Source organism: Carcharhinus amblyrhynchos, chromosome 10 (genome assembly GCF_965287045.1).
Source record: "Carcharhinus amblyrhynchos chromosome 10, sCarAmb.v2.hapA, whole genome shotgun sequence".
In the NCBI taxonomy this organism is placed as follows: domain Eukaryota; kingdom Metazoa; phylum Chordata; class Chondrichthyes; order Carcharhiniformes; family Carcharhinidae; genus Carcharhinus; species Carcharhinus amblyrhynchos.
The window spans coordinates 101,644,124-101,670,794 of NC_137333.1; the positions used below are offsets into that span (position 1 = coordinate 101,644,124).

General features: G+C 45.8%; 1 protein-coding gene across 3 annotated transcripts in view; it reads left to right on the plus strand.

The window, feature by feature from the left end:
- The window catches only part of pak1 (p21 protein (Cdc42/Rac)-activated kinase 1), a 234,991-nt gene that overhangs the window by 167,763 nt on the left and 40,557 nt on the right, over positions 1-26,671 (plus strand). For all 3 annotated transcript variants that reach the window (XM_080197673.1, XM_080197674.1, XM_080197672.1), the window contains exons 3-6: positions 12,945-13,045; positions 20,553-20,700; positions 21,927-21,964; positions 25,462-25,575. In XM_080197673.1, coding sequence (XP_080053799.1) covers positions 12,945-13,045; positions 20,553-20,700; positions 21,927-21,964; positions 25,462-25,575 — 401 coding nt within the window. The remainder of the gene's footprint in view (positions 1-12,944; positions 13,046-20,552; positions 20,701-21,926; positions 21,965-25,461; positions 25,576-26,671) is intronic.

Consider the following 26,671-nt stretch of genomic DNA (forward strand, 5'->3'; position numbering starts at 1 on the left):
AAGAAAAACTGGGTGTTCAGGTTTCCTCCCACACTCCAAAAGGTTAGGTGGATTGGCCACGTGAAATTGCCCCTTAGTGTCCAAAAATGTGTAGCTTAGACGAGATTAGCCACAGTAAATGCATGGGTTTATGGGGATAGGGTAGAGGTGGGCCTGGATAAGATGTTCTTTTGGAGAGTCGGTACAGACTCGATGGGCAGTAAGAATCCTATGATTCTGGTTGAAGAGGATCTTGCGGTCACTTTTGTGGATTGATGCGAGGGCATGTGCACGGGACGCTTGCGCATTTCTCACGGCACACGGGTTGCAAACCAGTGAACTAGAAGATGCGCAGGCTAATATTAATCCCTCCAGCAACATTGCTGGAACACATCAGCCAGTCATTAGCTCATTGCTCCTTGTAAGAACTGGTTTTGAAAAATTGCATTTTCGGCATTACAACAGTAAGTGTATTTTAAGAAATTACTTAATTGATTGTAAAGTGCTTTGGCACACCCTGAGGCTATGATCGCATTTGGGAAATGAAAGTACTTTATTTAACTTGCTCGAGCCATCAAATTATACGGGGTTCTGAACTCTGAAGACTCCTTTTGAAGAAAAGACTTCTGGGATCATAGGTCAGGAATTTTGCTACGATGGAGAATTGAGAGTCTCACCCTCGCGGACCAGACTCTACGGGTCGAGTGGCCTAATTCTGCTCCTATATCTTATGGTCTGAACATGACATTTCCCATCTTTGCGGGTTTGGATCACATTTCACATGTGCATGTTTCACGGAGGTAGCTGGCCATTTCAATCACCAGATACCATAAGATTACAAGATATAGGAGCAGAATTAGGCCATTCGGCCCATTGAGCCTGCTCCGCCATTCAGTTGTGGCTGATATGATTCTCATCCCCATTCTCCTGCCTTTTCCCCATGACCCTTGATCCCCTTATTGATCAAGAGCCTATCTATCTGTCTTAAAGGCACTCAATGACCTGGCCTCCACAGCCCCTGTGATAATGAGTTTCACAGATTCACCACTCTCTGGCTGAAGAAATTCTTCTTCGTCTCAGTTTTAAAAGAGCGCCCCTTCACTCTGAGGCTGTGCCCTCGAGTTCTAGTCTCTCCCACTAGTGGAAGCATCCTCTCCACTTCCAGTCTATCTCGGCCTCTCAGTGTTCTGCAAGTTTCAATTAGACCCCCTTATCCTTCTAAAACTGCATTGAGTATAGACCTAGTCTCCTCGACTGATCCTTATGTAACAAACTCTTCATTCCTGGGATAATTCTTGTGAACCTCCTCTGGATCCCCTCCAAGGCCAGCACGCTCTTCCTTACTTCCAACCAAGTTGGATTTGGTAGTCCTGGGGTGTGTAATCTAATATATATAGTAGACCTAGTACCAGCAGGTCTGAACAGTGTAGATTCAATTGGATAGCCAAGGTACCTCTTTAGTTATGGTCCTGGGACACCATTGATGGGAGGTCAGGTGCCCTTTGTTTGGGGAAATGTGGTCCAGGGGTCGGGGGGAGGTCAGGTGCCTTTTGGAATTGTTAATTGTCAGGCTTATTGGAGCAATCAACCTGTTAAAATCAACAATCAAACCTCTCGAGAACCTGAAGCAATAATAACTTGTCAAAAGCACCTGCAAAACCCTGCCCTCTGACTCTTTTACAACAAATTAAAAAAAAACACTGCTTGCTATTTCACTCAGTTGCCCTAAGCCTGAGAGGTTTCCAGCACTGGATTACTACTGGATTTCGCAATCAGAAAGGAACTTCACTGATTGAGAGCTCCAAGTGATTATAGAGTCTTTGAAGTGAGACTATGAATCTCACTGCTTGTTGTTATAAGGGATTCGGCAGTTGAATGAAATGTGTGTTGCTTTAAGACTTTATGTACTTGAAGGAATGCACATGTAGTAAATAGGCTTTTATGGTCCACTTTGGTAGGAATAATGGTAGGAAGGACTATTAATTACGTGGCGAAAAACTGCAGCAGGCGATGGTGCAGAGGGACCTCGGGGTCCTTGTGCATGAGTCGCAAAAACCCAGCCTGCAGGTGCAGCAGGTGGTCAGGAAGGCTAATGGGATGCTGGCCTTCATAGCGAGGGGGATTGAATATAAAAGTAGGGAGGTCTTGCTGCGGCTGTATAGGGCATTGGTGAGGCCGCAGCTGGAGTACTGTGTGCAGTTTTGGTTGCCGCACTTATGCAAGGATATTTTGGCCTTGGAGGGAGTGCAGAGGAGGTTTACTAGGCTGATACCGGAGTTGAGGGGGTTGAGCTATGAGAAGAGGCTGAATAAACTAGGCTTGTACTCGTTAGAGTTTAGAAGAATGAGGGGAGATCTCATTGAGACATATAAGATGATGAATGGGATGAATAGGATCGAGGTGGAGAGACTCTTCCCACTCAGAAAGGACAGTAGGACTAGGGGGCACAGCCTCAAGATAAAGGGGGGGGCGGTTTAGAACGGAGTTGAGGAGGAACTTCTTCACTCAAAGGGTGGTGAATCTCTGGAATTCTCTGCCCGTTGAAGTGGTGGAGGCTACCTTGCTAAATATTTTTAAGACGCGGGTTGATGGGTTTTTGATAAGCGAGGGGATTAAGGGTTATGGGGAGAGGGCGGGAATGTGGAACTGAGCCACGACAGATCAGCCATGATCTTATTGAATGGCGGGGCAGGCTCGAAGGGCTAGATGGCCTACTCCTGCTCCTATTTCTTATGTTCTTATGTTTATGTTCTTATGAATGTGTTTTTTCAATGTGATAAAATGCGCAGTTGACACTTGGGCCAGGAAATTCCAGTCCCACCTGCCCAATTACTTTTGCCTGGTCAAATTTCCTTTCCTGTCCACAACAGTTCCTTTCAGAATTCTGCCAACTCTGTGCACCCGACCCACGGACAAAAGTCCAGCCTTTACTAAGGATGATGTATTGCAAGAGGGGCATGAATACTGCAAGTTACAACAAAACTCCCGCTCTCCCTGTACTCAAGAGGCACAGTAAGTAGTCTCACAACACCAGCTTAAAGTCCAACAGGTTTATTTGGTAGCACAAGCTTTTGGAGCACTGCTGTAAGAAGCGGTCCTCCGAAAGCTCGTGCTACCAAATAAACCGTTCTGGTTTTTAACCTGGTGCTGTGAGACTATTTACTGTGCCTACCCCAATCCAATGCTGGCAACTCCACATCATGTACTCAAGAGACCAGCTCTGCATCATTAGCTACTGTCCGAGGAGTAGCAATCTCATTGTTTGTGCAACTGTTAAAGTTTAATAAACCTCCTTTGTTTAATAAAATCATCCCGGACGTCATAAAACCATCACGATTGCTACTTTTAAGGAATCGGTTTAGCTCAGTCGGCTGAACAGCTGGTTAGCGACGCCAACAGAGTGGTTTCAATTCCCTTAGCAGCTGAGGCCCCGCCTTCTGGACCTTGCCCCTCGCCTGAGGTGCGGTGATCCTCAGGTTAAATCACCATCAGTCAGGGACTATAGTGACTTTATCTTTTGCCTTTACCTTTTAAGGCTAGCAAGGATCCAATTACCAGAGAGGCACAAGTTTTATGTTTTTGCTCGCGTTGCCCTGACTGGTATCCAAAGTGTGTATGGTAGTATAGCAATACTATACTACGAGTTTTATATTTTTCTATTAGGTGGCACAGTGGGTAGCACTGCTGCCACACAGCGCCAGGGACCTGGGTCTGATTCCCGGCTCGGGTCACTGTCTGTGTGGAGTTTGCACGTTCTCCCTGTGTCTGCGTGGGTTTCCTCCGGGTGCTCTGGTTTCCTTCCTCGCCCCAAAGATGTGCAGGTTAGGTGGATTGGCCCTGATAAATTGACCTTTAGTATCAGTGGGACCAGCAGGGTAAATATGTGGGGCTACACCACGGATAAGTCCCACCCAGCCCTATCCCTGTGGCCCCACGTATTTACCCTGCTGGTAATGGCCTGAATGGCCTCCTTCCTGGGGATTCTATGATTCTCCTGACAGCAGAGTGTACAGTGCAGTATAGACTGTACTATACTAATGCCATGAGTTGTATGAATTCAAGTACAGAATGTTTTGTACAAATAGCACCATCCAGTGGTAATCATAGTGTTTCAGTCAGTAAGTGCCATAGAGTTCCTAAAGAGCCGTTTCTGAAACAGAATCAGAAAGGCTTCTTAACAAAGTCATCTAATATACAGTTTCCAGATTACAGGGTCTGCATTTCTCCCACAATTCCTGCTTATGTGAAAACATAGACATAACTGCAATGTCAGATGAGAACAGCACAGGGTTTGGACTCCCAACAACAACTTGCAATTATATACTGCTTTTAACGTAATAAGACTTCACAATGCAAGTCACTGTTATCACCATCTCCGACCCATACTGAGACATTGGGACAGGCGATCAGAAGTTTGAACAAGGAAGTAAGTTCTAAGGGGTGTCCATGGAGAGTTTTTTTTTAGTCTAGTTTACTTATTAGTGTCACAAGTAGGCTTACATTAACACTGCAATGAAGTTACTGTGAAAATCCCCTAGTCGCCACACTCCGGCGCCTGTTCAGGTACATTGAGGGAGAATTTAGCATGGCCAATGCACCTAACCAACACTCAAACTAACCAGAGCACCCGGAGGAAACCCATGCAGATATGGGATGAATGTGCAAAATCCACACATACAGTGACCCAAGCTGGGAATCGAACCTGGGTCTCTGGCGCTGTGAGGCAGCAGTGCTAACCATTATGCCACCGTGCCACCCAAGGATGGCAACCCAACTTTTTTTAATGCAGTGAGCAGTGGAACTGGATGTCAGAGGTGGTAGAAGAAGAGGCAATCAGTGAGTCCAAATGGAAATTGGATGGGCACTTGAGGGAAATAAACTTGCCTGTTCTCTCCAAAGCAATCAGTCCCATTCCCTCTGTATCATTGACACCCTGTTCATACTCAATGGGCCAATTGGCCTCCTAAGCCATAATAGCTATAATTCTAAATTCATTGAAAAAACTTTGAGAAATCGGGGACACTAACTGCAGCAGTGTGCACGCGTTCAAAGAAAGATCTGCATTTATATAGTACCTTTCATGACCTCAGGATGTCACAATGTATTTCATAGCCAGCAAAATTTATTGGGCGTTGAGGCAATATTTTTTAAATGTAGCTAAGGACTCCCAGCCTCTCCGGTCTTATATTCATGGCTACATGATTTACCCATCCCTGTCTGGAACATACTCATTGTGGGCAACCTGGTGGCACAGTGGTTAGCACTGCTGCCTCACAGCACCAGGGAAGCGGGTTCAATTCCTGGCATGGGTCACTGTCTGTGCGGAGCCTGCACATTCTCCTCATATCTGCGTGGGTTTCCTCCAGGTGCTCCGCATTCCTCTCATAGTCTAAAAGACATGCTGGTTAGGTGCATTGGCCGTGCTAAGTTCTCCCTCAGTGTACCTGAACAGGCGCCGGAGTGTGTCAACTAAGGGATTTTCACAGTGACTTCATTGCAGTGTTAATATAAGCCTGCTTGTGACACAAATTGATTTGATTTATTATCACACGTATTAGCATACAGTGAAAAGTGTTTTTTGTGTGCTATACAGACAAAGCATAATGTTCATAGAGAAGTAAAAGAGAAAGTAGGGTGTATACTAGGGTGAAGAGAAAGGTCACATTAGTGCAAGGTAGGTCCATTCAAAAGTCTGATGGCAGCAGGGAAGAAGCTGTTTTTAAGTGGGTTGGTACGTGACCTCAGACTTTTGTATCTTTTTCCCGACGGAAGAGGGTGGAGGAGAGTCTGTCCGGGGTGCGAGGGGTCCTTTTCTGTGGCAGCGGGAAGTATAGAAAGTGTCAATGGATGGGAGGCTGGCTTGTGTGATGGTTTGGGCTACGTTCACAACCTTTTGTAGTTTCTTGTATTCTTGGGCAGAGCAGGAGCCAAACCAAGCTGTGATACAACCAGAAAGAATGCTTTCTATGGTGCATCTGTAAAAGTTGGTGAGAATTATAGCTGACATGCCAAATTTCCTAGCCTTCTGAGAAAATAGAGGCGTTGGTGGGCTTTCTTAACTATAGCATCAGCATGGGAGGTGAGGACAGATTATTGGTGATCTGGATACTTAGATTGCTCGACAGACTGGAGGGACTGATTGTGGACAAGTCCCCAGGACCGGATGGAATGCATCCGAGGGTTCTGAAAGAAATGGCAGAGGTGATAGTGGATGCCTTGGTGGTTATTTTCCAGACTTCGCTGGATTCCGGGGAAGTGCCGGAAGATTGGAAAGCGGCTAATGTTACGCTGTTGTTTAAGAAGGGTGGCAGGCAAAAGGTGGGGAATTATAGGCCGGTTAGTTTAACGTCTGTTGTAGGTAAAATGTTAGAATCCGTCATCAAGGAGGAAATAGCGAGGCATCTTGAGGGGAATTGCTTGATAGAGCAGACGCAGCACGGATTCGTTAAGGGGAAGTCGTGTCTGCCAAATTTATTGGAGTTCTATGAGGATGTGTCTAGGGCGGTGGATAGAGGAGAGCCGGTGGATGTGGTGTTTCTTGATTTTCAGAAGGCGTTTGACAAGGTACCTCACAAGAGGTTATTGCAGAAGGTAAGGGGGCATGGAGTTGGGGGTAGGGTGTTAGCGTGGATAGAGGATTGGTTGTCAAATAGGAGGCAGAGAGTGGGGGTTAATGGGTGCTATTCGGATTGGCGGTTGGTGACTAGTGGAGTGCCCCAGGGGTCGGTGCTGGGGCCTCAGCTACTTACCATTTATATAGATGATCTGGAGGAGGGAACCGAGTGTATGGTGTCGAAATTTGCTGATGACACCAAGATTGGTGGAACGGCAAATTGCGCGGAGGGTGTGGAGAGTCTGCAGAAGGATCTAGATAGGCTGGGCAAATGGGCCAGGAAATGGCAAATAGAATTTAATGTTGGCAAGTGCGAGGTGGTCCACTTTGGTAGGAATAATGGTAGGAAGGACTATTATTTACGGGGCGAAAAACTGCAGCAGGCGACGGTGCAGAGGGACCTCTGGGTCCTTGTGCATGAGTCGCAAAAACCCAGCCTGCAGGTGCAGCAGGTGGTCAGGAAGGCAAATGGGATGCTGGCCTTCATAGCGAGGGGGATTGAATATAAAAGTTGGGAGGTCTTGCTGCAGCTGTATAGGGCATTGGTGAGGCCGCAGCTGGAGTACTGTGTGCAGTTTTGGTCGCCGCACTTACGCAAGGATATTTTGGCCTTGGAGGGAGTGCAGAGGAGGTTTACTAAGCTGATGCCGGAGTTGAGGGGGTTGAGCTATGAGGAGAGGCTGAATAAACTAGGCTTGTACTCTTTAGAGTTTAGAAGAATGAGGGGAGATCTCATTGAGACATATAAGATGATGAATGGGATGGATAGGATAGAGGTGGAGAGGCTCTTCCCGCTCAGAAAGGACAGTAGGACTAGGGGGCACAGCCTCAAGATAAAGGGGGTGCGGTTTAGAACGGAGTTGAGGAAGAACTTCTTCACTCAAAGGGTGGTGAATCTCTGGAATTCTCTGCCCGTTGAGGTGGTGGAGGCTACCTCGCTAAATATTTTTAAGACGCGGGTTGATGGGTTTTTGATAGGTGAGGGGATTAAGGGTTATGGGGAGAGGGCGGGAATGTGGAACTGAGCCACGACAGATCAGCCATGATCTTACTGAATGGTGGGGCAGGCTCGAAGGGCTGGATGGCCTACTCCTGCTCCTATTTCTTATGTTCTTATGTTCTTATCTCAAATAATAATGAAATTGAGTACAGGAATGAGATAGAGAATCTGGTGAATAAACTGATAAATAAACTTAACTTAAACTTCCAGACTCCTTTTATTAAAGAGGGTATTTTGATTGCGTTAAGATTTTTTGCCCATTGCTATTGTTTCTATGGAGACCACCTGTGACGGATTGAAGCAGAACATTGTGAATCAACATAATTGAAGCTGAGCAGACACCCGTGTTACTGGGTTCTACATCACTGACTCCTACGTAAATCCATCTCCTTCGCCCACCACTCAACAACTCCTTCCAAGTCTACTTCCCTGGCGTCATCCATGCATCATACACAGAACAGTGTTCACAATGGGGGTGAGGCATGGGCTTTATGATGACTCCTGCATGTCACACTTTGGTCTGAGTCGGAACATGTGGGTTCGACCCCCCACCCCAGAAATGTTAGCTGACAGTTATAGGGGGAGGCAGTAGCACAGTGGAATTATCACTGGTCTAGTATTCCAGAGACCCAGGGTAATGTTCTGGGCACCCAGGTTCAAATCCCATCAAGGCAGATGGTGAAAGTTGAATTCAATAAAAATAACCTGGAATTAAAAGTCTACTGATGACCATACAATCATTGTCTATTGTCACAAAAACCCACCTGGTTCATGAATGTCCTTTAGGGAAGGAAATGTGCTGTCTTTATCTATCCTGGCCTACATGTGACTCTAGACCCAGAGGCGGTTTAGAACGGAGTTGAGGAGGAACTTCTTCACTCAAAGGGTGGTGAATCTCTGGAATTCTCTGCCCGTTGAAGTGGTGGAGGCTGCCTCGCTAAATATTTTTAAGAAGCGGGTTGATGGGTTCTTGATAAGAGAGGGGATTAAGGGTTATGGGGAGAGGGCGGGAAAGTGGAACTGAGCCACAACAGATCAGCCATGATCTTATTGAATGGCGGGGCAGGCTCGAAGGGCTAGATGGCCTACTCCTGCTCCTATTTCTTATGTTCTTATGTTCTTATGACTCTGAAGTGGTAATTAGGGATGAGCAATAAATGCCAGCATCACCCACATCCCGTAAAAATGAATCAATTTTTTAAAAAAATGCAGTATGGTGGGGGGGGGGGCGGGGGGTTGGTGTGGGCTGCCATGGCTACAGAGCACCCATTGCAAGAGTGCACCCCAAACCTGCCCAATCCCCTTGTCCAGTTGGATGTTGGAAGATCCCTAGTGACTGTTTAAAGGAGATTCCCCAGTGTCTAGCTTGTCATCTATCTTGCCATCGAAACAGAGATCAACTGGTCAGTCATCTTGTTGCTGTTTGTGGGATCTTGCTGTGTTATCATATCGCTAAGTATAATGACTTCAGAGTAATGCACTGTATGAGAAGTGTCTTGAAATGTTTAAGGAATATGAGATGCTTTGTAAATGTAACTTGTATTGTTGCTTTTCTGGTCATTTTCTTTCTGTTGGTGTTTTCCTCTCCTTGCATTTATTATATTCCTCTTGTCCTCTTTTTTGTTACCTCTCATCTTTTTGCTCTCTTTCCATGTCAATACATTACCCCCAATACCATGAGCTTTAATTTTGCTCACTAATCTCTTTTGGGAAGACCGGAGTGTAGTGGTAATGTCACTGGACCAGCAATCCAAAGGCTCAGGTTAAAGACCTGGGGACAAGGGTACAAATCCCACCATCTACTCTGCATGCTTTCAGTGTCTACTCCTTTTTCTTTCACTTTTATTCCCTCCACTCACACTTTGCACTTTCTTTCTTTTGCTTCTATACCGTGCTCTCTCCTCTTCTTTCAACTCATCTTTCTCAATCTCACTCCCTGTTAATCAGAAAAGAGTTGGCTGCACTGATTATCCAGTCAGACTGAGGAAACCCTGGCTCTTGTAAAAACAAAATGTTCTTTCTTGGGATATGGGCATCGCTGGCACGGCCAGCATTTGTTTCCCATCCCTAATTGCCCTCGGACCAAGTGGCTTGCTCGACATTTCAGAAGGCAGTTGAGAGTCAACCACGTATCTGTGGTTCTGGAGTCACGTGTAGGCCAGACCAAGAAAGGACAGCAAATTTCCTTCTCTGAAGGACATTAGTGAACCAGATGGCTTTTTATTGGCAATGCTTTCATGGGCATCGTACCGAGACGTGCTTTCAGTTCCGGATTTCAATTCAATTTGCAGGTTTTGCCAGCCATGGTGGGATTTGTACCCTTGTCCCCAGGGCTTCAACCTGAGCCTTTGGATTGCAGGTCCAGTGACATTACCACTACACTCCAGTCTTCCCACAAGAGATTAGTGAGCAAAATTAAAGGTCATGGTATTGCGGGTAATGTATTGACATGGAAAGAGAACTGGTCGGCAGGCAGGAAGCAGAGAGTGGGAATAAACGGGTCCTTTTCAGAGTGGCAGGCAGTGACTAGTGAGCTACCACAGGGTTCAGTGCTGGAACCCCAGCTATTCACAAAATGCATTAATGATTTGGGCAAAGGAATTGGATGCAATATCTCCAAATTTGCAGACAACACTAAGCTGGGTGACAGTGTGTGCTGTGAGGAGGATGCTAAGAGGTTGCAGAGTGACTTTGACAGGCTGGCTGAGTGAGCCAATACTTGGCAAATGCAATACAATATGGATTAATGTTGAGATTATCCACTTCAGTGGCAACAACAGGAAGGAAGATTGTTATCTTGAACTGTGGCAGTTTAGGAAAAGAGGAGGTGCAACATGACCTGGGTGTCATGGTGGAACAGTCGCTGAAGGTTGGCAAGTAGGCACAGCAGCCGGTGAGGAAAGCTAATGGCAGGCTGGCCTTCATAGCAAGGGTATTTGAGTATAGGAGTAAGGATGTCTTGCTGCTGTTATACAGGGCCTTGGTAAGGTCACACCTTGAGAATTGTGTGCAGTTTTCATCTCCTAGTCTGAGGAAAGACATTCTTTGCTATTGAGAGAGCCCAACGAAGGTTCACCAGACTGATTCTCAGAATGGCAGGACTGACATATGAAGAGAGACTGGATCGACTGGGCTTGTACTCACTGGAGTTTGGAATAATAAGAGGGGAACTCATAGAAACATATAAAATCCTGATGGGACTGGACAGGCTGGAAGAATATTCCCAGTGTTGGGGAAGTTCAGAACTAGGGATCGCAGCCTTAAGTATAAGGGGGGAGCCATTCAGGACCGAGATGAGGAGAGCTTCTTCACTCAGAGTTGTGAATCTGTGGAATTCTCTACCACAGAAAGCTGTTGGGGCCAGTTCATTAGATATGTTCAAGAGTGAGTTGGACGTGGCTCTTGTGGCTAAAGGGATTGAGGGCTGTGGAGAGAAGACAGGAGTGGGATATGATCAGCCATGGTCACATTGAATGATGGTGCAGACTCGAAGGGCCAAATGGCCTATTCCTGCATCTATTTTCTATCTTTCTAGGGCAGGAAAGATTAAAAGCAGTCCAGGTAAAAATTTTGAGCAGTTTTGATAAAATAAATAGCAGAATACTATTTCCACTAGTTTGAGTCAGTAATTAGAAGGTGTATTAAACTGAAGATTTATAAATGATCAAAATGGATTCTTGGGACTTGGAAGGCAGAGCCAAAGACAGTAATTGGAACAGAATTCATAATGGCTTTAAAAGATAAATAGATGTTATTTATTATTGTCACATGTATTCGTATACAGTGGAAAGTATTGTTTCTTGCACACTATACAGACAAAGCACGCTTCCCTCTGATTTCAAGCGCACGATATATGTTGGATTTGATGGTCACGGAGGAGTTAACAGCAAGTGAAGTTTAGTAAGCATAGAGAAGGAAAGGAGAGAGTGCAGAATGTGGTGTTACAGCCATAGCTAGGGTGTAGAGAAAGATCAACTTAATGTGAGGTAGGTTCATTCAAAAGTCTGATGGCAGCAGGGAAGAAGTCGGTTGGTACGTGTCCTCAGACTTTTGTATCTTTTTCCCGACGGAAGAAGATGGAAGAGAGAATGTCCGGGGTGCATGGGGGTCTTTAATTACGCTGGCTGCTTTGCCGAAGCAGTGGGAAGTGTAGACAGAGTCAATGGGCGGGAGGCTGTAAGTATTTGAAAAATTGTCAGCGCAGGGACGATGAACAAACAGCCGTCTCCTGTGTTATAAGATTCTCTGCTCCTGAGAGCGAGGTGTTCAGGTCATGCATCCAGTCTTGTGAGCAGAGTTATTGTACGATTTGCAGTTTTGAAAGAGATCCCAGGTGTGAGATGTTCAGTCATGAGCCTGCACCTGAGGGACCGTCATGGCAAAAACATCAGCACGGTTGAGCAGCAAGCTAAACCAGTTTACAGGGACTGCAAGCAATGGCGTGGGTATAATTTTACTCTTCTGATCTTTTTTTTTCTTTGTTTCTTGTCGTAATTCCATTACGTATTCACCTGGTTATAGGATTCTCAAGTACTGTCTTCTGTGCGGGGCTGGGGGGAGCCTTGGTTCAGTTGGTCACCCCAGCTTTCTGAGTCTTAGCGACAGGCCTCCACTGGATCTGCTAAGTCCTGTAGTTTGAACAGAGGATTTCCACAGCGGCCGAGAGTTCTCAGATTCGCCTGTTGTGCTCCATCTGCTTTCTCTCCAGTGAGAATAATGCTGGGAGGAGCGGAGGCTAGGTGGGAAGGGGTGATAACTGGCACTGTAAATCCGTGTGGGAGATTGCAACCCTCCAAGAGTGCGGATCCGATTCCCATTGAACCCCAGCTTTATGTGGGAAGAGTTGGTAAGCCAGAGCTGCAAAATCTTGAGTTTGTTAACACCAGGTGAACAGTGTACAATTAGTCGAGCCACATTGTTTTTTTTTTGCTATTCTCATTTCTCCGTCTTTTTGAAAGCTGCACTGGGGGTGTCGGAGCGATTATACCATCACTGGAAATTGCTGCAACTATTTACACGCAAATGGCGTAATTGAGTGCGTGCACTTCAAGAGAGTCTGAACATCATGAGTCACGACTCTTCATCATGAATAATTTCAGTTCTTTTGCTGTCGAGCTAAGCACAGTGATCGTACAACTTCTACGATGCATGTCTGCTCTCCTCTGTGATATATAAATCGGTGCACATTCCCCTGCATCCGTTTCTGGCTCGCTCGCTCGCTTACCGCAGGCTGCACTTCTCTCAGTGGCCCTTTTGGGTAAAGGCTTGTCTGACTTTGTTTTTTTATTTAACGTTTGCAATGTTTTTCCTGCTGTTCTTCGTGCCATTGACAAATAATCTCTCCGTCGACAGCTAACAGGAAAAAAGAAAGAGAACGGCCAGAAATCTCGCTTCCCTCTGATTTCGAGCACACGATACATGTTGGATTTGATGCTGTCACGGGGGAGTTCACAGTAAGTAATCTTTAATACACTTTATAGTGAATGGGGACAGGGGAAGAAGCCTTCAAAATTAAGTTATGTGACTATTAAAGTGGAAATTTAAATAACATGCACAGTATTCGATGGGCTGAATGGGCTCCTTTCTGCACTGGAGGATTCTATGACGATTCTGTAATTCTGTTGCCTCAGTCCTGTGTCATGGCTGTGTTGCACTCAACCCTCATCCCACCCTAAGCGGGTGGCACAGTGGTTAGCACTGCAGCCTAATGGTGCCAGGGGCCTGGGTTCGATTCCAGCCTTGGGTCACTGTCTGTGCGGAGTCTGCACGTTCTCCCTGTGTCTACTTGAGTGTCCTCCAGGTGCTCCGGTTTGCCCCCACAGTGCAAAGATGGGCTGGTTAGGTGCATTGGCCTTGCTAAATTCTCCCTCGGCGTACCCGAACAGGTGCCAGAGTGTGGCAACTAGGGGATTTTCACAGTACTTTCATTGCAGTGTTAATGTAAGCCTACTCGTGACACTAATAAGTAAACTTAAAAACTAACTTTATCCTTCCTGAACTAAAATATTCTTCTGTTCTTTTCTCACACATGTATTTAGGTTCATTGCCTCAGCTACTCTATGTGGTAGCAGATTTGTGTGTAGGAAAAGAAAAAGAAAATCATCAAACCAGTGTAGATATTAATTATGTAGACTGTAACGGGGCAGGTTATGTGTCTGGACTACAGTATGTGGGAGCTTGCAAACAGCCAGACTGTCCTGACTGCACGCACTGTTGGTAGGTTCCTCTATCTCGAACCTCCCTGACTCAGATCATTGTGCGTGATGTGGAAATGCCAGTGTTGGACTGGGGTAAACACAGTAAGAAGTCTCTCAACACCAGGTTAAAGTCCAACAGGTTTATTTGGTAACAAACGCCACTAGCTCTCCGTACCTTTTATATGCACTGTTTGTGGTCAGAGCTCCCCACTCACCTGACGAAGGAGCAGCGCTCCGAAAGCTACTGGTGTTTGTTACCGAATAAACCTGTTGGACTTTAACCTGGTGCTGTGAGACTTCTTACTCAGATCATTGAGCTACAGTGAGTTGGAGATGCTCTACCACATGAATGGGAGGGGGCCAGAATTAGGCCATTCGGCCCATCGAGTCTGCTCCGTCATTCTATCATGGCTGGTAAGTTTCCCGTTCTCCTGCCTTTTCCCGATAATCTTTGATCCCCATAGCAATCAGGAATCTATCTATCTCTCTCTTAGATACACTCAGTGATCTGGCTTCCAAAGCCTTCTCTGGCAATGAATTCCATAGATTCACCATCCTGTGGCTGAAGAAATTCCTTGCCATCTAATTTCTAAAGGGTTGTCCCTTTTACTGTGCGGCTGAGCCCTCAGATCCTAGTCTCTCCTACTAAAGCAAACATCTTCCCCATGCCCACTCTATCCAAGTCTTTCAATATTCTATAAGTTTCAGTAAGTTTCCAGACCTTAGTCGCACCTCGTAAAAAAGATATTGGTGTAGACTGGGCTTTGGTGTGACTGGTGGTGTTTAAAGGGGCACCCTAGTGTGATAGAGAATGAGGATCTGCAGCGTATGACCCTATTCAGCAATGTATTTGCCTGGTGAGGAAGAGAATAATGACTGACTGAAGGGCAGCCAGAATGATGGACAGGGCACCTTGGAACAGAGAGCTGCCCAAAAAACTGGAGGTTGTTGGAAGGGGGTAAGTGGGATATATTAGCTCCAGTGATTCAGTAGTTAGGAGCGTTGAGAGTCCCACCTGGTACGTTAAGTTTCCGATGCCTCAATGAGGGACATCTCAAACTGGCTTGAGAGGATATCTGAGAAAGGAGAGGAGGATTCTGTTTTCGTGAACCGTTCACAACCAACAACATAGGAAAAAGTAGACAACCAAGGGAGTACCAAGGACTGGGAGCTGTAGCAAACTGGCCTTGAAGATTGGATTATTAATGGAAATTAGCATAAGGATATACAGATTAAGAAGAGCATGTGACTGAAGGAATGGTGTGGGTAATCATAGTTTGTGGACTTTTATCACACAACTGTAGCATGTCTGATTCCAGATTAGAAGGCTGCATATTCAAATTGCAATGTGGTCATAGTTTCTTTTAACACTGGACTTTCCCAAGAGTCAGTATTTCCTTGCCAGAAACAGTAGAGGTCCAAAGAGACTTGAGGTAGGAGGGCTAGGTATGCAGACAATTAAAATACCATGAGCAGAATATAATCAAAAAAGCAAATTAAACTGTGACCTTTACATAGCTCGAGGTCTGAAATCCAAGGGGTAGAAGTCATGTGTTGCCTGCCACACAGTCTGTTTTAACCCTTATACATAAGAACATAAGAAATAGGAGCAGGAGTAGGCCATCCAGCCCTTTGAGCCTGCCCCGCCATTCAATAAGATCATGGCTGATCTGTCATGGCTCAGTTCCACATTCCCGCTCTCTCCCCATAACCCTTAATCCCCTCTCTTATCAAAAACCCATCAACCCTTGTCTTAAAAATATTTAGCGAGGTAGCCTCCACCACTTCAACGGGCAGCGAATTCCAGAGATTCACCACCCTTTGAGTGAAGAAGTTCTTCCTCAACTCCGTTCTAAACCGCACCCCCTTTATCTTGAGGCTCTGCCCCCTAGTCCTACTGTCCTTTTTGAGCAGGAAGAGTCTCTCCACCTCTATCCTATCCATCCCATTCATCATCTTATATGTCTCAATGAGATCTCCCCTCATTCTTCTAAACTCTAACGAGTACAAGCCTAGTTTATTCAGCCTCTCCTCATAGCTCAACCCCCTCAACTCCGGCATCAGCCTAGTAAACTCCTCTGCACTCCCTCCAAGGCCAAAATATCCTTGCGTAAGTGCGGCGACCAAAACTGCACACAGTACTCCAGCTGCGGCCTCACTAATGCCCTATATAGCCGCAGCAAGACCTCCCTACTTTTATATTCAATCTCCCTCACTATGAAGGCCAGCATCCCATTCGCCTTCCTGACCACCTGCTGCGCCTGCAAGCTGGGTTTTTGCGACTCATGCACAAGGACCCCTCTGCACCGTCGCCTGCTGCAGTTTTTCGCCACGTAAGTAATAATCCTTCCTACCATTATTCCTACCAAAGTGGACCACCTCACACTTGCCAACATTAAATTCCATTGGACAAATAACTACGAGTAGACGTCTTGTTAGTACTACCAATATTTATTTAAACCCACACAATCAATAATCACCCACCCAACCAACAATAAGTTATCTTACAGGAAAATACTAGAATTCAAGCACAATACAAGACCTTGACTTAACTTTGTGTGACTGACAATTACCCAAGCAGATATTGGCCTTTAACTGTGTGCTGGTCTTGGTAGTCATCTGCATAATCTGGTCCTTTGGTCTGGTGTGGCACTCTGGCTCTGATCTTCCTTCCTTCCTTCTCAGGTATGGTGGCTCTCCGTCGTTGTACCTTGTTCGTGGGGTCAGAGAGAGAGAGAGAGGTTCCTGGTTGTGCAGCACCCTTTACACCCCGTTTGGTTTCACGCCCCTTTTTGGCCATTGCCAATCAATCGATCCGGACTTGATCACCCTGATCGATAAGAGTCCAATCAGGTGCGACCACACCGATCTCTGGGTGTGTCCCCAGCGGCCATGTCTGTAGGTGTTGGGGGCACATAGGTCACATACCTTCCTCCTAAATAAGGATTCCCGGTGCCTTTGTATCTGGCACACGACCCAGTGTGACTAGAAAGTCTCTTTCATCCTGGAGATGGCCCATATCCTGTGTATTCACTCTTTAGGGTTGCAGCCTGTTTGTCTACCTTTAAACTGCAGCCTGTTGGTTTAGTTTCTTGCCCAATTGTCCCAGAGCGCTTTACAAAACACCACTTTAGGTGGCCTGTTTGGCTACACATGCTTCGTCTAATCGAGTTCCTGGTTAGACTATGCCGGGGGTTTTGCAAGCAGCTTGGGGCATCACATCTTAGGGGAAGACTGGCCTTGGAGGAACTGCAGCAGAATGGTACTGCTATCAAACAGTGCCAGGGACCCAGGTTCAATTCCAGCATTGGGTGAGTACAACAAAGAACAACCCAGCACGGGAAACAGGCCCTTCGGCCCAATGAGCCCGCGCCGTCGCATCATCCTACACCTATTCTACCCTGCGTGTCTATGAATGGAACCCCTAACTTAGCCAGATTCAGGGGAGAATAGTGTCAATTTGGTAAAACCAGTCAGCCTAAGAGCACATCTTTGGGGTGTGGGAGGAAACTGGCGCGCCCGGAGGAAACCCACGCATCCACAGGGAGAATGCGCAAACTCCCACAGACACCGGCCCAAATCCATGTATCTGCACAGCTAGCAGTGCTAGTCACTGAGCTGTTGCGGCGCCCGTCTACCGGTCCAGGATCAAGCACACACACCGACACGAAGTACTAGGCCACTCCCGGAACCTCCAAGAGCAGCCCACGTACGACCCACCGTGTGCATGCCCCTTGTTTGACAACAAGGTGGACCTCCACCTGCGGAATAAAAAGACAAAAACGTTAACATACAAGTCTGCATTTCCGGTGTCTCCCGAGGCTCTGACCTTATTTAATAGCCCCTACTATAACCCTCCATCCTCGTTTCACTCATGTGTCTGTCTAATTGAACCTTAAACGAGTCCAACGTTCCTGCCTCCACCACCCTACTCGGTAGCACGTTCCATACCCCCACGACCCTCTGCGTAAAGAACCTTCCTCTCACATCCAAATAATACCTCTCCCTTCTCACCCTTAGATCATGACCTCTCATATTTGTACCCAGTCTAGGGAGCAGTCTCTCACTATTGACTCTATCTATTCCCTTCAGTATCTTATATACCTCTATCATGTCCCCCCTCAATCTCCGTCTTTCCAAAGAGAAAAGTCCCAATTTCTCCAACCTTTCCTCGTATCCCAGTCCCTCCATGCCAGGCAACATCCTGGTAAACCTCCTCTGCACCCTCTCCAGAGTCTCCACGTCCTTCCGGTAGTAAGGTGACCAGAACTGGACGCAGTACTCCAAATGCGGTCTAACCAACGTTCTGTACAACTGAAGCATTAGACGGCAGCTCTTATACTCAATACCCCTTCCTATAAAGGCTAGCATTCCATAAGCCTTTCTAACAACCTTCTCCACTTGTGTCGCAACCTTCATAGACTTGTGAACCTGCACTCCCAGGTCCTTCTGTATTTCTATACTCCTAATCGGTCTACCTTTTATCACGTAGCTCCTCTCTGCATTATCCCTTCCAAAATGCATCACCTCGCATTTGTCAGGGCTAAATTCCATCTGCCACCGATCTGCCCAATGCACCAACCTATGTATATCCTGTTGTATCACCTGACATTCCACTTCAGTATCCGCCAACCCTGCCATCTTGGTGTCATCCGCAAACTTGCTGATCACACCACTTACGCTCTCTTCCAAGTCGTTTATGTATACTACAAAGAGGAAAGGTCCCAGTACTGAGCCCTGCGGCACACCACTGGTCACTGGCCTCCAGCCCAAAAAGGTCCCCTCCACAACTACCCTCTGTCTCCTATTGCCCAGCACTACACAGAGTGTCTATGTAGAGTTTGCACGTTCTCCCCATGTCTGCGTGGATTTCCTCTGAGTGCTCTAGTTTCCTCGTACAGTCCAAAGATGTGCAGGTTAGGTGGATTGACCATGTTAAATTGCCTCTTAATGTCCCAAAATGTGTAGGTTAGATGGATTAGCCATTGTAAATGTTACAGGGATAGGGTGGGGTAGAGGTCCTGGGTAAGATGTTCAGTCAGAGTCGGTGCAGACACGATGGGCCGATTGGCCTCCTTCTGTACTGTAGGTATTCTACAATACCTGGACTCTGAAGCTTAAATTGTGAGGAGAGTTGACACAAATTAGGATTGTATTCTCTGAAAGTTAGGAGATTAAGGAATGATTTGAATCAAGTTTTCACGATGTTGAGAGGAACATAGAATCATAGAATCCCTGCAGTGCAGAAGGAGGACATTCGGTCCACCGAGTTTGCACCGAGCACAATCCCAACTATTCCTGTAACCCCACATATTTACCCTGTTAATACCCCTGACTTTAGGGTCAATTTAGCATGGCCAATCCACCTAACCCGCACATCTTTGGACTGTGGGAGGAAACCAGGGCATCCGGAGGAAACCCACACAGACACGGGGGAGAATGTGCAAACTCCACATGGGCAGTGACCCGAGCCGGGAATTGCACTCGGGTTCCTGGCGCTGTGCGACAGCAATGCCAACCAATAATGCAAAGGGAACAGACTGGGTAGGTAGAGAGAAACTAATTTCACTGTTTCAGGAGTCCAGGACTAGAGGGCAGAGCCTCAAAATTAGAGTCAGACCTTTCAAGAGTGAAATTAGGAAATTCTTTGACCACTCTTCACCCTTTTATGTAGCAGTTTGGAACTCTTTTGTCAACCGTAACTGATACTAAATTAATTAACAAATTTCACACTCAAATTGATAGATTTTAGTTAACGAAAGACATTGAGACATTTGGGGCAAATACAGGTATATAGAGCCATGAGTTCACTGCATGGGAGAACAGGCTTGAGGGGCTAAACCACCTCATCCTGTTCCTTAAGGCACTGGTTAAATTTGGCGAAAGGAAATGTGGGGCAGGATTTTCTAACCGCGCTCGCCCCCAAAGCCAGAAAACCCCAACACCCGAGGACCTTTGCATGGATCTGTCTGCATGCTAGGGTTACTATGGCAGGCGGGACAGGAAAATTCCGTTGTTAGAGAAACTGCCAACATATAATGGAGGGAATATTAAATCATTGGTGGATCGTTCAGATGGAACCCACTACTTCCATTTACACAAAGATTGTGCTCGTTACATCAGTAAGAAAGTCCTGAAATTGGCAACAAATATCTCTCGGGATAGTTGTTTAGCGTAGGCATTAAATGTTCCTCAAACGGAGTAATCATTGCATGCAATTATTGAATGTTGAGGCAAAAAACTCTGGAATTGGTGATACTGGAGTTGGATAATTTAAAGGGGAGCTTGGGTTTTTAAGCATGGAGGACCCAAACGGCCTTCATCATCTGTAACTATTCTGCGATCTCTGATCCATCATCTGAGAGTTCATTGAGGTTATTGAGTGAGCTAATGAACCACAACAGGTTCAATCCCTGTGTCAAGTTTGTACACATACATACTTTTACCTGGCCTCCCTGCCCTTCAGCTGGGGAGAGGAGATATGGGGTGCCATTGTCAGTACAGAGCATGCAACTCATTCTGCTATCTTAGTTGTGGCTGGGGGTCACCACTGGTAGGATTCCTGCTTCTCATTACAATGCAGGGGATTCCTGTTGTCAGTGAGTGTGCAGAGGTTAGAGAACTGGAGCTGTACTGAGTTCAAAGTATTTAAAAAAAAATAAATGTACTAAGTTGATGAACTTTGCCACTGCTGCAAATTATTCCATATAATCATGAGTATTTTAGGATTACATCTGTATTTTTCTCTGTCTCTCGATCACAGGGCATGCCAGAGCAATGGGCTCGGTTATTACAGACATCAAACATCACAAAACTAGAGCAGAAAAAGAATCCCCAAGCAGTGTTGGATGTTTTGAAATTCTATGATTCAAAAGAAACATCAAACAGTCAAAAATACATGAGCTTCACAGGTAAGAGGCAATCTCGTTTTCTCTGAACTAATTTTCCTATTGTGTCTCCTCCTGTTCCTCCGTCACCTAGCTTAGCAAGGTGGCCTGGGTTGTAATCATATGTACAACTATGGTCAGTGCCAACGATCGATCAGCTGCTATGCTCTTTGGCATCAATCAGGCCTTCCACTGTCTTTATTCCTTCTTTCCCTCTCTCCCATTCCTTCTGCCCCTCCCTATCCCTACGACCTCCTCCTCTCTGTCTACACTTCCCACCTCCTTGGAAAAGTGACCAGCGTAATGAGGAACCCCACCCCCACCCCGGACATTCCCTCTTCCACCTTCTTCCGTTGGGAAAAAGGTACGGAAGTCTGAGGTCACATACCAACTGACTCAAGAACAGCTTCTTCTCTGCTGCCATCAGACTTCTGAATGGACCTACCTTGTATTAAGTTGATCTTTCTCTACACTCTAGCTATGACTGTAACACTACATTCTGATCCTCCTTTCCTTCTATGAACTGTATGTTTTGTCTGTATAGCGCAGAAGAAACAATACTTTTCACTGTATCCCAACACGTGTGACAATAAATCAAATCAAATCAAAGCTCTACAACATTCTGAGTCTCTGCACCCCTCCATTTCTGGCCTCTTGCACATTCAAGATTTTCTTCACTTCAACACGGGTGACTGTGCCTTCAGCCGCTTGGACCTTTAGCTCTGAAATTCCCTGCTAAAAACCTCTTCACCTCTTTATCTCTCTCCCCTCTTTAATTTGCTCCTTGAAGCCACCTCTTTAGCCATGCTTTTGGTCAACTGTCCTACCATCCCCATGGCTCCCTGTCAAATGTTGCCTGATTATGATGGTTGGCACTTTGTTGTTTGAATAATTGTATGAAAACGCTATTATGAGGTGCCTTGGGACATCTTAACTTTATTAAAGACGTGCATAAATGAAATTTGTTGATGCCGTTCCGCTTCACTCTACTATCATTTCTTAATCCTTTTAATTTAAGCATTATTGTCCATTTCACGTTGGCCTCAACCGGCAGGAGAGCTTCCTGATTTGTTGCGGTCTTTCTGGTGAAGGTGCTGCCATAGTGCTGCTAGATAGAAAGCTCAGAGTTGGAGAACACAACAGTCTGAGTGGTTGTGTCCCAGATATTGTGCAGATACCTTTTAAAATGTTCTGAATGTTTTCTCCAGTCGTACGCCTGTAACTCAAAATTGTGCTTCCGTTTCCCGCAGATAAAACAACAGATGGATATGCTTCCTCAAATGCACTGGTGAGCCCTTTTATTCACATCGCTGTATTTAGGATAGTCGGGAAATTATTCCTTCCACATTTGGTGTGTTTAGTAGTGTCACAAATGACACCCGTGGCCAAAGCATCAAATATTTATCATTCTTCTCCCTGGCAGCCGATTTAGGAGATTGGATCTATTTGTAGGGATGTAGGACCAGTTTTTTTCTATTCATGGTGCAAGATTGGCTTGAGGTGCTGCGCAGTCTCTAAGACTAACCAGCATTGTAAAGGGAGTAGTGCTTGTGTGCATCTTGTTGTTTGCTCTGCAAATTATTGCTGGCTCAGGAGGAATGGTGGGTAGGGATGAGTTATAGGTTGGGATCTTAATAAAAGAATTGGGTGCTTGACGTACAGAATAACTCATATCTAGGAGAGTATTTAAAAAATCTGGTCAAGTGTGTTTTAAAAATAGAATATATGTTCATGAATGAAATGTTTGAGTTGAGTAACATACCCTGTACATGTGCTGCCTGGATAAATTGATACAGGCCATTGTGAAAGCAGTGTGTTGTAAAAGCGCGTAGAATCATAGAATCCTGCAGTGCAGAAGGAGGGCATTTGGCCCATCAAGTCTGTACCGATCACAGTCCCTTCCAGGCCCTATCCCCATAACTGTATGCATTTACCTGAGCTAGTACCCCTGACACTAAGGGGCAATTTAGCACAGCCAGTCCACCTCACCATCATATCTTTGGACTGTGGGAGGAAACCAGAGCACCCGGAAGAAACCCACGCAGACATGGGCAGAACTTGCAAACTCCACACAGAGACCCAAGCCAGGAATCAGACGCAAGTCTCTGGCACAGTGAGGCAATACTGCTAACCGCTGTGCCACTGTGCAGCCCATGGGAATTTTCCTTGAATTTGATTACTTTTTCTTTTTTCATGGAATGTGGGACTTTTCCTAATTGCGCTCCAAGTGAATTGCTTGCTAAACCATTTCAGAGGGCATTTAAGAGTCAACCACATTGTTGTGGGTCTGGAGTCAAATGTAGGCCAGACTAGGTAAAGACTGCAGATTTCCTTCCCTCAAGGACAACAGTGAACTACATGGGTTTTTACAAGCAATCGATGATAGTTGTCACCATTGTCAATATGGAAGCGACACGGTGGCACAGTGGTTAGCATTGCTGCCTCACAGTGCTACGGACCTGGGTTTGATTCCCGGCTTAGCTCCTATCTGTGCAGAGTCCGTAAGTTCTCCCCATTACTGCATGGGTTTCCTGCAGGTGCTCCAGTTTCCTCTCACAGTCCAAAGATGTGCTGGTTAGGCGAATTGGCCATGCTAAATTTTCCCTCTGCGTACCCGAGCAGACGCCAGAGTGTGGCGACTAGGAGACTTTCACAGTAATTTCATTGCAATGTTAATGTAAACCTTTTTGTAACACTAATAAATAAATTATAAAACTTCAAACATTACTCTAAATTACGTTATTATATTCCAGATTTATTGATTGAATTTGAATTCCACCAGCTGCCTTGAGGGGATTTGAACCCTTGCCCCCAGAGCATTGGTCTGGATCTCTGGATTACTAGCTCACTGTCATTGCAGCTACACCACCATCCTGTTGCTGCTTTACAAAATTACTCTGGATTTAGGGCATAAGAACATGAGAGCGATTAGATGAGAAAAGACCAAGGTGTGTTTAGCTGATTTTATAGCATCCTGATAGTCAATGATACAAGAGTATCATAGAACATAGAACACTACAGCACAAACAGGCCCTTCGGCCCACAAGTTGCGCCGATCACATCTATACCTACTAAGCCATAGACCTAGCTATAACCCCCAATCCCATTAGATCCCATATATTCATCCAGAAGTCTTTTAAAAGACCCCAGCGAGTTCGCCTCCACCACCACCGACAGCAGCCGATTCCATTCACTCACCACCCTCTGAGTGAAAAACTTACCCCTAACATCTCCTCTGTACTTGCTTCCCTGCACCTTAAATCTGTGTCCTCTCGTAGCGACCATTTCAGCCTGGGGAAATAGCCTCTGAGAATCCACCCTATCTATTCCTCTCAACATCATATAAACCTCTATCAGGTCGCCTCTCAACCTTCGTCTCTCCAGGGAGAAGAGTCCCAGCTCGCTCAACCTATCTTCATAAGGCATGCCTCCCAGTCCAGGCAACATCCTTGTAAATCTCCTCTGCACCCTTTCAATAGCTTCCACGTCCTTCCTATAGCGAGGTGACCAGAACTGCACACAGTCGACCAGAACTCCACAGTATCGTAGAGTTGTTGATATAATGGAGTTGTTGACTGATCATAGTAATTAATCTCTATCAATTAGTTGACTGGAGGCCTTGTGGTGAAGTCCCACTGGACTAGAAACACCAGGTTTGAGTCCAATGCCAGGACTTATTGGCCATGGAAGGAGCACTCGTAACATGGTTCAGTGAGCTGATAATACCTGTGGAATCCTTCCACTGCTTCCCTTCCACTATTCCCCAAAGGGTTAAAAAACAGGGTGGGATGACAGCAAACCAAGGTGTGAGTGAGGAATGTCACAGCGGTAGACAGCTTTAGGAACCATAAGTCCAAAATCATCTGTTCCTTCCCAGAACTATTTTAAGATGTTCTGCACATCTATTTCTAATACACCTGTAACTTATGTGTCACGTCTCAAATTACTCATGTACTGCTTTTCCAAAACAGATCTTGAAACAGCTTTGCATGGTGCATATTACTCTATTTAGAACCTTAGCAATCTTATTACTCTTTAACCTTCTCTTTTCCAACCATATTCTAACTCAATTCCAAACAGATAAAATAGAAGCAGGGAGGTTGTTTCCACTGACGGGTGAAGCCAGAACTAATGGGCATGGCCTCAAAATAAGGGGGAGCAGACTGAGTTGAGGAGGAATTTCTTCACCCAAAGGGTTGTGAATCGGTGGAATTCCCTGCCCAGTTGAGGCTACCTCATGGAATGTTTTTAAGGCAAGGATAGATCAATTTTTGAACAATAAAGGAATTAAGGGTTATGGTGAGTGGGCGGGTAAGTGGAGCTGAGTCCATGAAAAGATCAGCCATGATCTCATTGAATGGCAGAGCAGGCTCGAGGGGCCAGATGGCCAACTCCTGTTCCTGGTTCTTATGTAACTCCACTGTCCCCTCAATCATTCTGGCTGTTCTCTTCTGATTCCATCCAATTGCTGCATTATCTGTTTTTGAACAGCAATAATCGAAGGTCACTAAAGATGGTCTTTTATCAACCCCTTATCGGGCCCCACAGGATAAACCAGGGTATTAATATCACACCTTATTAAGTAGAAGAAATTCCCTGTGATCCAGCTTACCTGGGTTCATGCAGGATACAAAGCACTGGGTGGCGTGGAAGAGTACAGCGCAGGAGCAGTATGTTCTCTTTAGGTCTTGTTTTAAGTTTGCTACTTGGTAATATTCTGATGAAATGGACCGTGTTCGGTAAAGGCAGATTGTGTTATTTGATTAACTGCATCCTTGTCTGCAGAGCACAAAGAATGTGTCAGAGTCTCCAGCTGTGCCTCCTGTGTCAGAGGACGATGATGAAGATGAAAGCGTTCCACCGCCTGCCATTGCACCACGGCCGGAACACACAAAATCGGTCAGTACGGTTCCTTACAGGTTATAACATAGGTAATGAGAGCAAGAGTAACATCCTCACTCTATTCCACTTTCCCACCCTATCCCCAGATTCCTGATTCCCTTGGTGCCTAAAACTGTGTTGATCCCTGTCTTTGATTCATTTTATTCGCTCCAGTGAGGTCAATTCCAGGGAACGTAGATTCATTCGACTCAATTCCTCCTCGTGGGAAGCCCTCTCATCCCAGGAGTCAATCGAGTTAGGGTTAACTTCACCCCATTGACGTACTGGGAGGCAACATGACCCGTTACCATTCGTAGTCGTCCATGAGTGTTATGGCAAGGGTATCGAAGTGCTGAAGAGCTTACAAGAGAAAGATTTGCAAGGATAATACTTTATATAAGTTATAACTATCAGGCTGGAATCCTTTCCTCTAGAAAAGAGAAGGTGAGGGGTGACCCAGTAGAGGTGGCACGGTAGCACAGTGGTGAGCACTGCTGACTCACAGCGCCAGGGACCCTGGTTTGATTCCTGGCTTGGGTGTGGAGTTTTTACGTTCTTCCCATGTCTACATGGGTTTCCGCCAGGGGCTCTGATTTTCTTCCACAGTCCGAAAGACATGCTGGTTAGGTGCATTGACCTGGTGCACTGATTTCTCCCTCAGTGTACCCGAACAGGTGCTGGAGTGCGGTGACTAGGGGATTTTCACAGTAACTTCATTGTAGTGTTAATGTAAGCCTACTGGTGACTAATAAATAAACTTTAGAGGCCGTTAATATCATGAGAAAGTTTGATAGGGCGTACGTATTGGTATATGTCCATAACTCGTGGTCATAAATAATAAGTTGATGACTAATAAATTCAATACAGAGTTCAGGAAAAAAACATATTTACCCAATCCGTGGGTTTCAGCAGCGCAGGAATACTCCTCATAGCATCTTGAGGGTGCGCATAGAATCATAGAATCCCTACAGTGCAGAAGGAGGCTCTTCGGCCCATCGAGTCTGCACCGATGACAATCCCATCCAGGCCTTACCCCATTTCCCTACACATTTACCCACTATTCCCTCTGACCTACGCATCCGAGGACACTAAGGGGCAATTTTAGCATGGCCAA